The sequence below is a fragment of the Cottoperca gobio genome, chromosome 15, assembly GCF_900634415.1.
Source record: "Cottoperca gobio chromosome 15, fCotGob3.1, whole genome shotgun sequence".
Taxonomy (NCBI): domain Eukaryota; kingdom Metazoa; phylum Chordata; class Actinopteri; order Perciformes; family Bovichtidae; genus Cottoperca; species Cottoperca gobio.
In genome coordinates, this window is record NC_041369.1 from 12,547,704 (window position 1) to 12,558,311 (window position 10,608).

A 10,608-nucleotide genomic window follows, 5' to 3' on the forward strand; every position below is an offset into this window, starting at 1 on the left:
CTGCAGGAAGCCGAACCAGACACGCATGCGCAGAAACCACATCGCCCTGTCAGTCTACTACGCTTTCACTTTACGCAGATATCGAGCGGTTTTCCACTCAAAACTACAACAGAAACACATCAGAAACTTAAACTTTAAAGCCGTCATTGGTGGACTGTAAAGGGTGAAGGTATAATTTCGACGGATAAACCTTGCTGAGACACTAAATAAGAAGACAAACAGTAAATAACACGGTTAGCTAACTCTGAAACAACAATGTTCTGACATGTAAAGTAAGCTAACAGTCATCTGTCGACTCTCAGGTGAGTTCATAATGTTTGTGGAGTGAGATGTTGCTTTTACTAGACTTTTGGTTCAACATAGTCACTCTGCCTTTGAGTTATCTGACTATCTGAACCTAACATTGTAACATTGTAACATTGGCTGTCCAATAACATCCAAAGGCGGTTTTACTACGACAGCTAACCTAACTACAGTTTGAATCAGAAATCCTTCATTAGTCCCACAATGTGCAACATAAAGAGTAAATATGTTTAAAGATTAAATAAAAGTTTCGAGTTTCCTCGGGAAAAAGAAGCTATAAAATAAAGTGAAAATATATATTATATTTTAGCATGTTAGGTAGAGTGGGAATAACAACTAACATTTATAATATATGCTAATGAAGAAAAAAAAATATTACATATTAATAAGTACTACAAACATTTCACTTATAAAAGTTACACTATTTCCCCTGCAGATGCATACAGGCAGATGTGTAAATGCATAAATAAAAAGGCTTTAAGCACAAAAGCCTTGATAAAGATCTACACTGTAGTCCATAAAGTTTCTCGACAGTGATTTGGTGGTTTTGTATTTTATCTCTTTTTAGCTGAGGTCTCTAACAGACTCCAGGAGACCTCACACTATGGAGCGGACTGCACTGAAACAGAGCCAGCTGTGTGGCTCCTGGGAGATGAAGGAGAGACTTGGGATGGGAGGCTTTGGGCACGTCTACCTGTACCAGCACCTTGTAAGTTCTGCCATCCGCCTGTATGCTAAGGAAAACATCATCCGCAGATGCAGATGTCTCTTTGGCTTGGTTTTATTCTCTGTCTGTGTTTGGAGCAGGAGTTGGGAGAGAAGATTGCTGTGAAACTTTGCCGCCTGGAGCTGAACTTCAAGAACAAAGACCGCTGGGGTAGAGAGATTCAGATCATGAAGAAGTGAGTGTATATTATCTGCTTTTGTTCATAAAATAGCCTGTGAACGAACTTCCGTGTACATGGTCTTCTTGTCAAACCATTGCTTACATGTTTGGCTCTCTTTCTGTTATAGGCTGAACCATGTGAACGTTGTTCAGGCCAGAGAAGTTCCAGAAGAGTTGAGCTCCATTGCTTTAAATGACTTACCTCTGTTGGCCATGGAGTACTGCTCAAGAGGAGACCTACGCAAGGTACCAAGTGGGTATTTTATAAAGACCCAAACTATGTGTTGTATTTTCACACGTTGCACTGTTAACCTCTATTCCTCTTCATTTAGGTGTTGAATAAACCAGAAAATTGTTGTGGGCTGAAGGAGAGTGAAGTCCTCTCGCTGCTCAGTGACATTGGTAATGTTTTCCTCAGCTTTTACTTTGAGAAAAGTCACATGTTGATGCATAAATGTTTATGAAATTGTTTTCTTTACAAACACAGGTGCTGGTATCCAATACCTGCATGAAAATAAGATCATTCACAGAGACCTAAAGCCAGAGAACATAGTTCTGCAGGAGATTGGTGGGAAGGTGAACTCATTTCCTTATTGTACACGCATGCAGCCTGTGTAATCTTAAATTTCATATATCTTATGGTTTTCTTTGCCTATGTTTCCTGCCAGCTTGTTCATAAAATCATAGATCTGGGTTATGCAAAAGACCTTGATCAGGGCAGTCTCTGTACATCCTTTGTTGGAACTCTCCAGTATCTGGTAAGTGTTGCATCATTTACGCATTGCGCTGCAATCAATGTTGTTGTTTTTGTTCACTAGTCAACAATCTGTTTAACCTGTTAAAACATTATAATTAACAATAATAAATCTATCTGTATGTGTGCCAGGCTCCAGAGCTGTTTGAGAGTAAGCCCTACACTGTAACTGTGGATTACTGGAGCTTTGGGACAGTGATCTTTGAATGCACTTGTGGCTTTCGCCCCTTTTTACACCACATGCAGCCCGTACAGTGGTGAGTCAACATAGCAGCGATGCATCTCCCCTCTGTAGTCTGAGGAACCCGGGCATACACACGGCATTAAAACATACACTTGGAGGATTTAACATTCCACGATTTCTCAATGTATAAAATTGTAATTGCCTAGGTATACACATATAAAATCTAATTATCCTAAATCATTTTATGATTGTCTACAAAGTGTATATAGATCACAGCAAAATGTTACATTTGAGTGTTACCATAGTATATAGAGATACTAAACAAGGTAAATGAAATGTGATATTGAGCACTAAAGACTCATTAAAACCAGATACATATGGGAATGTTGGCATGATTTACACTTTTTATTGATGTGACTACAACATTTGGTGGTGACAAAGTAAAATGACTGTATACAGATTCTTCTGAATATTTGGAACATTTAATGCGTCTAGTTTTCAATTTGTTGGCTTTTATTTTCAGTTCTCTCAGGTTGCACATTTCCCTTCTTTTTTTAGGACAAGTAAAGTGAAGAACAAAGGTCCAAAAGACATCATGGCAGTAGAGGACATGAATGGAGAAGTCCGATTCTCCACACATCTCCCATATCCCAACAATGTCAGCAGGTAAATAAAACAACACACTTTTTAATACTTACCAGTCAAGCGACCCTCATTCTAACGTGTGTGTGTGTGTGTGTGTGTGTGTGTGTGTGTGTGTGTGTGTGTGTGTGTGTGTGTGTGTGTGTGTGTGTGTGTGTGTGTGTGTGTGTGTGTGTGTGTGTGTGTGTGTGTGTTTTAGGCCGTTGCTGGAACCAGTCGAGTCTCTTCTGCAGATGCTGTTACTGTGGGACGCTGCGACGCGTGGTGGAGGGCTGGATCCTGATACAAATAAGCCGTCCTGCTACACAGCTCTACAGAATATTCTCAACATGAAGGTTAATAATATTTATCTTGACTGTATTTAGACTCATTTAAACCAGATTGTATTGAGTGCATTTATGGTTATATATCCCAGTTATTCCAAAGCAACCCCCCTCACTTTGTGCTTTTCTCTCTCCAGGTGATTCATGTGTTAGACATGACGTCAGCCCAGCTGCACTCTTTGATTTTGGGTGCTGAGGAGAGCTTACACTCCCTGCAGCTTCGCCTGGAGACGTACACTCAGACACACATCTCCCCGCTAAGTCAAGAGCTGCTGCTGGAGACGGGAATCTCCCTCGATCCACGCAGACCGCCCGCACACTGTCTGCCAGAGGGATTGGTATGTGACACACGCATAAGCAAAAATACCTAATGTCGAAATGGCCCAGCCACAAGCACATACGCAGCAGACGTCCTACTGTTTTTATCTTCAGATTTTAAAAAGAAATGTGGGTAGTTCTGCATTACAATGTTCTTGTTCTTGTTAGTTTCCAATGGGTCTTCTGTGGAGTAAAAATAAATAAATAAATAAAGTTGGTTTGTAATAAGAGACAAATTATTGACAGGTTTGCAGGCTGTATGAATGAATGAATATATGAAGATTGTTTCCAGCCTTTCTGGCTCCTCCGGAAGAAAATGTATCTGTGATATTTGTTCTCTGCTTTCAGCGAGGCTGGGACAGCTCCATAGTCTTCTTGTTTGATAAGAGCCTCACCAAGTACTCCGGACCGCTGACGGCCAGAACTCTGCCAGACAGTGTCAACTTTATAGGTGAGATATGCAACTGTATACTGAGCTGTAACTCAGCTGACACTTATTGTCACATTTTTAAAACGAGGGACTAACAAAACCAAAGAAACCAGAAATGGCTAGATCTTTAGCAAGTCAGATTATTAACAGATGAAGGTCTAGGTTATAGCAAATTAATGTGGGGATCATGTGCTGTCTCAGTCAGGGAGACTAAGACACAGCTCCCACTGTCTGCACTGAGAAAGGTGTGGGGGGAAGCAGTCAGCTATATCTGCGGACTGAAAGAGGACTACATTCGCCTGTACCAGGGACAGAGGGCTGCCATGTAAGTGCACAAACACACACATACACACATACACCAACACACTGAAACATACCTACATACTTACTTTGGGTTTCGTTTATGTGTAGGCTGAGCCTGCTGCGCTACAACACCACCTTAACGCGGTACAAGAATCTGCTGTTCTCCCAGTCGCAGCAGCTCCGTGCCAAACTGGCTTTTTTTAAGACCAGCATCCAGCACGACCTGGAGCAGTACACCAAGCAGAGACTCGTCGGTGTCTGTGAGTGGATGTTCATTTCCTGCTGTGATACTTGCTTTAAAGTCATTTAATTTCGCCTTAAGTGAACCATCTCCTGCTGCTGTGTGTTTTTCTGAAGCTTCGGAAAAAATGTTGAAGACATGGCAGGAAAATGAAGAGAAGGCTGATGGGTTTACAAAGGTAGGACCGTTATTTACTGGCAGTTATTTAAAAACACAACATGCTAAGGGTGTTTTCTGCTGTAGGTTGCAGACGTGGGGTATCTGGATGAAGATATAGTGGCTCTACATTCTGAGATTGTGGAGTTGCAGAGGAGTCCATTTGCAAGAAAACAAGGGGATGTAATGGAACAGCTGTCAGTATCTCTGTTATTTTTACGCTATAATCATTTCCTTAAAATAGTTCACATTTCTCAAGTCTATCTTAAAGAACTAGTCAGCTACACAGATTCAAAGTACAAAGAAGTTGGTACTAAAGATATTGGAAGATATCTCCTGGATTTGATTAACTCAGAGTCAGACTACTGAAGCCTCATATTACCTTCAGATACACTTTAGATTATATTTTATAACTGAGGATTTTGTCCTCCATTACTTCCATTGAATGCATGTTAAGAAGGGATATTTTAATCGTCAGTATGGACAAGAGGAATGATTGCAGCAAGCAAAAACTGTTTCAATGTTTACATGAGCACTTGACTTGTTTTAAGACAGACTTGAGAAAAAAAGAAAGAAATTGTGGTTTGCAAAAGTTAACTCTCTATTTTCTTTTTCCAGTGAGGAAAAGGCTATTGAACTCTTCAAGCAACTGAAAGCTAAATGCAAAAGTTAGTGCATATAATTTAAACACATTTAAAAATAGTAGACATGAGTTATAGGTGCTCCTACTTTTTTAGTGTATAGCCAATCACAGTGTAATCTGATAATACTTGTTGCTCTGGATATAGATCTGTCACGATAATAACGTCATCGACTCATCGATAACAATGCGATACATATGCTTACAATATATGGACATGACCTCATTGATAATTTTTGCTGTCCTCCATATTGCCAATTATGTTTACATGCAAGTTTGTTTACGTAAGAATGACAGCATCATGAAGCCACAATTAACAGCAGGGTTTTACCTCCCGAGAGTCGATTTCATTTATTGTTTGGTTGTGTGGAATATTTGATTTATTAAAAATATTTGTATTTTTTTTCATATTACAATATTAATGTCTAAATATTCTTAACAATTAAAAGTTCATTGCTCTTGTTCTTGCATTATTATGCTATTATATTGTCATTATATCACACAAAATGGTTTTAAAATGATAATTTCATTCATCACAAATATTAGTTATTGTGACCGGCCTACAGTAGTTGTATAACTTATAAATAAATTGTCTGTGCAGGAGGATTCGCTGAACAAATGTGTCCCAGGGGTCACCATTGTTTAATGAATTCCTCAGCATGGCATGTAGTATATGTTTACGGGACTGTGTCAGATGATACATGGGAGTATGTGTTCGTACAGGTCCTGACCCTCCACATGGCTACAGTGACAGCTCGGACATGGTGAAGATGATACTCCAAACAGTTCAGAATCAGGACAGAGTGCTGAAAGACTTGTACACTCACCTGAGGTAAATTATCCAGAAGATACACACACACACACACATGCAGCAATGCAAGGTTCAGCTCAACTGAGGACTATTTTTTACAGTTTCCTGTGTGTCTTTTATGGTTTTCCTCATCTTTCCCCTTTTTTTCTTTTTCTGTAGTACAATTCTGGTGTGTAAGCGACGCATCGTTGATTTCTTCCCTAAGTTGGAGAGGGCGGTAGAAAACATAAAAACTGCAGAGGCAGCAGTGATGCAGATGCAATTGAAGAGACAGAAAGAGTTCTGGTACCTTCTCAAGATTGCCTGTGTGAGTATATAACAAGAGGCACTACAGCAAATATTATCAGCTGTTATAAAAACATGAAGCTTAATACTGCAATACAGTATTTAATGTATGAGTGAAATAATATTGTAATACAATGTGTGGTTGTGTCTTTAGTCCCAGAACAATTCTCCATCACAGTCACTTGTGCAACAACACACGGACAGGTAAGATCTGTACAAGTCACAAGTTTCACTGAACTCAATAAATATTGCTATTGTATCTAAAAATAGCCACACTACAACATCATGAGGCTGTTTTTAAAAGATGAGTTTAAATCGACATTGTGCAGAACGAGTTGAAGGGTTTTGCACAGACACAAAGCAGCCACAAGAGGTCACACCATCCTCTTCAAAGTCTGGTAGCTTGTGGAAGAAACAGGATTCATAGTAATCTTTTCTAATTACTATGACTTGAAGGCAATAATATGGAGTCCGCAAATCCTGAAAGATATTTTTGTCAGAGGTGGTACTCCCTGGAAAACATTCATACAGTCAATTAAGAGTGTTTTGTCTCTTTCAGTGAAACTGTGCATCAGTTACTGGATGAGAATCAGCGTTTTCTGAGTCAACTAACTACTCTACTGCAAGAAGCCACCCAGGAGATGGAGCCCAGTGTCATGGTATGGTATCCATACATATTCAATGCATTAATCTGTCAGTATGAAAAGAAATGGAAGAGCAGTAGTAAAAATATAAATAAGTAAAATAAGACAGATCTCATAAAATGAAAAACTAATTAGTTTCCTTTTTAGAACTTTTGGAAAAATTCAACATTTTATTACATAAATTAAATACAATAATATTATGTGTCCAAACTAAACACAGATAAGGGCATTTAAGTGCCATATTACATTCTGGGTTCGTAAGAAACAAATCTTGTTTCTGAAATGCAAAGCAAATAAATCTACATTTCAAATTACTTTGAAAAACGTATTCATACAAGTTCCAACTAAATTATAATAAATAAATAATAATACATAAATGTTTTGCCTTTAAGTTTCAACATAACTACAGCTCAGCCATAACGTCGGGTCCGATCCGTTGACTGGATGCTTTCTGCAGAGATACTGAACCATTGACAATGTGCTTGTTTTGTTTTAACTTGAAATGATCCCAAACTTTAGACACTTTTTGTCGTTTTCTCTTGCCTGGCTCTTCTCTACGTCCCTCGCTATTTTCTCTACCAATACACGGCGTCTTCTTCACGTCCCTTGTCCACAGTGTAAGCGCATTGTGCAACAGTAATAATCATCAGTGCGAAACACAGTTTGCTATATATAGTTATATGAATTAACCAAGGCTTTATTGCAATGAAGGCCAGCTCTGTCCTGGGGAGCCCTCTGGATACTGTGGAGGTGGTGGGAGACAGGAGAATGACGGCCAAGCTGTCCTCTCTATAGGACAACATGTCCCACCCCCTCCAGGGCACCTTGTCCGCACTTTGCAGCTCCTTCAGTGACAGGCTGCTTCACCCGCAGTGTCACACAAAGAGATACCGAGTAGGTCCTTTCTCCCTGCAGCGGTCAGACCGTACAATCACCACGGCCCCTGTTAGACCACCACACCATGAACAGACTATTCCACCACTGCTGTGCAACTATCACTGCCATGTGCATTATTCACTTTACAACTTTTTATCAACGACTTCGTACTTATACTACTTTTACTCTATTTTCATTGTGTACTCGCCACTTTACTTTCTTGTTATTTTGCTGTAACAAGGTAAATTTCCCCGTTGTGGGACTAATAAAATAATTTCTGATTATGATTCCATTTATTTGCATCGATGATTTTTTGTAGTCGAGTTTCTAAAGGAATCGTTTCAGCCTCAAGTTTGTTGTATATAGACTTTTTCCTTCTTAAAACCATACATTTGCATTCAGTCTTTACAGGTTCAGCTATTCAAGGTCAAAGCTTAAGTTTTGAGATGGGAGACTGGCATGAGAATGATCAGTAGATGGTAGATGGAGAATGGTGTTTAGTATTACAGTATAATCATGTTTTTGTTCTCTCTCCAGGATCAGGACTGGAGCTGGACTCGGTACGGCGCAGTGATAGCCCAACCTCAGAAGCTGTAGAACTGACCAAAGACTCAGTGTGAAGAGTCAAAGATATATACTGTAAACAAGTGCCTTATCAGAGTTACACTATCTGTAAGCTTTGTGATTCCATACTGTCTCTTTTACATACATGTAAGGCTGTAAGGCAATGTGTGAAACAGCGTGATATTGTAAGCTATTCATGTTTTAACTTAAATGTGTATTATTGAGTTTTAGCTGTAACCAAGACTTATTTATTTTACTGGTAATATTAATTAGAGTAAAACATTGCTGCTGACAAACTATGCATGAGGGAATGTGAATAAATGTTAAAAATGTACGGCACATAATGGTTTGTCTTTTCCCTTCAAGTGTTAAACTGTTGAAGTTAGTAAGTATTTGGTTATTTACATTCACACAGTGGACCAGACAACTGTCTGCACACATACAGGAAATTGCTTGTTTATAAGACCCTGGGTTCAAAATTCTCTTGGGAGCTGCTGAAATGCAAACTGCAAGGACAAGAAAAACAAAAGTAACATCATGCATAAAATAATGTAAAGGAAAATTAGGTAAATTAAATGCAGTGCATTTGGCCAGGACATCTCACTGTGACTTCAACAAAATATCATACTTACTGTTTTTATCATTAGAGGAGGAAGAACAACATGCAAAATAAACCTCATGCAAAGCAATGCTGCATCGCCACATAGATTAAGGTGTAGGTTTCATACCTAAACCATTGTCTGGGCAAACCAGGCAAACATATCACATTTCACTGAATATATTAGTAATAGTGCATTAACAGTTTATTATTTGTGGTGAATATCAGACACTCAAATAGTAGTACACTACAATATCAGACTGAAACTAAAAATGTTATATTTATTTAATAGTATACTGTATGTAATTTGAGGTAGGTATTTTCCTTTATCAGTGCAATTTTTGTATTTATTCAGTGGAACAATATTGTTGATTTTACCTATAAGTATATTATGGTTGCATTTACTCATTACATTGAACTTCCATTTAATTTCACACAAATTATGCAAAAGGATAATAAAATATGAGGTGTTTGACAGTAGTTGTATTAATAGTGGTGGGTTTATTTATTATTGCATTTAAATAAAATATGTTAGATAATATACAGTATGCCCACTTATTCAGTTCAATGCCAGTAGCTTGTAATGCAGCTGATTAACTGCCCATGCATAGTCTGTTTACTAGCTAATAAACCTCATCTGAATATGTCATAAAATATTGTATTGTGTTTATTTTCATTTAATTTGAGGAACAATCAAATAAAAATATTTTATGATAGAAAATAAAACACAGCAATACAATATATACACAGAGGCATTCACATACATATTACACTACACATATTACACATATACAACACAGTGGTCTTAAGAAGAGTGTGTAAGACTGGATAGAACGTGTATAAATGTTGGAAGACCTGGCGAAACATCTGAAGACAGTGATTGGTTGGTTCTGGCCAATAGAAATGTGCATAATTAACATAATGTCGCTAAACATCATGGGAAAACGACCAACTGATCGCGTTCGAAGGAGACTTTTCAACTGGACAAAATCTGGTTTATTTGCGCTTAGACGCTTTTACGCTTTTATAACAGAAGAACTGTAAAAAAAAAAAAGAATAAAAAAAAAAAGGAAATGTTTTACTTTGACACCGTGATACTAAACGGTTCTATTGTACTGCACTATATATACAACACGCCGCCATCTTTCTATTTGGATGTGAGGGCGATCTGGCTGCGACATCTGTCACCCCATTGATCGCTAGGGTTTATTCGGCTGATCTGGCTGGCTAGGCGGGTGTCCCCTTCCTCCCTCACCGCTCCATGTGTGTCCCTCCCGACGCCCCGCGCTCGGTAGAAGAGGACTCGGTCCCCCCGGCGGATGATGACCATCCTTCGGTGTACCAGTAGCTGCGCTCCCCTGCTAGAACCTCCAAACAAGCTCAAGGCCCATTTGTAGGAGAAACGTAGGGAAGTTAAGCTCCAAGCGTCAGACACATCCAATTGAGGCGCTGCACGTGGCAGTCTGCCTTACTTTTTCAATTTTAAAAGTGTGTCTCTTAGTTTAAATAGAAAACACATGACATTAATTTACGTATCCAACCCATCCCGTGTTTGATACACATTCATATAATTTGATCTATTATGTAGTCAATATTACATACTCGTTTGAAACACAATAATTTAACAACAGAACACATTTTAGGTCACTA

General features: G+C 38.7%; 1 protein-coding gene across 3 annotated transcripts; it reads left to right on the forward strand.

The window, feature by feature from the left end:
* Positions 1–8,699, forward strand: LOC115019941 (inhibitor of nuclear factor kappa-B kinase subunit alpha-like). 3 transcript variants are annotated; one of them, XM_029449690.1, is made up of 22 exons: positions 1–48; positions 872–1,012; positions 1,111–1,205; positions 1,318–1,435; positions 1,522–1,591; positions 1,677–1,765; positions 1,858–1,947; positions 2,076–2,200; positions 2,686–2,793; positions 2,969–3,104; positions 3,230–3,430; positions 3,759–3,861; positions 4,042–4,165; positions 4,252–4,403; positions 4,501–4,562; positions 4,628–4,737; positions 5,159–5,208; positions 5,904–6,012; positions 6,151–6,298; positions 6,431–6,480; positions 6,836–6,935; positions 8,334–8,699. In XM_029449690.1, exons 2-22 carry the CDS (start codon positions 908–910, stop codon positions 8,391–8,393), a joined length of 2,205 nt encoding a protein of 734 aa, XP_029305550.1. In that variant the 5' UTR covers positions 1–48; positions 872–907; the 3' UTR covers positions 8,394–8,699. The 3 variants fall into 3 exon arrangements, with proteins under 3 accessions (XP_029305550.1, XP_029305549.1, XP_029305551.1); XM_029449689.1 differs by lacking the exon at positions 1–48 and adding an exon at positions 56–302; XM_029449691.1 differs by lacking the exons at positions 1–48; positions 872–1,012 and having other exon boundaries at positions 1,318–1,442.
* The last annotated feature ends 1,909 nt before the right edge of the window (positions 8,700–10,608 follow it).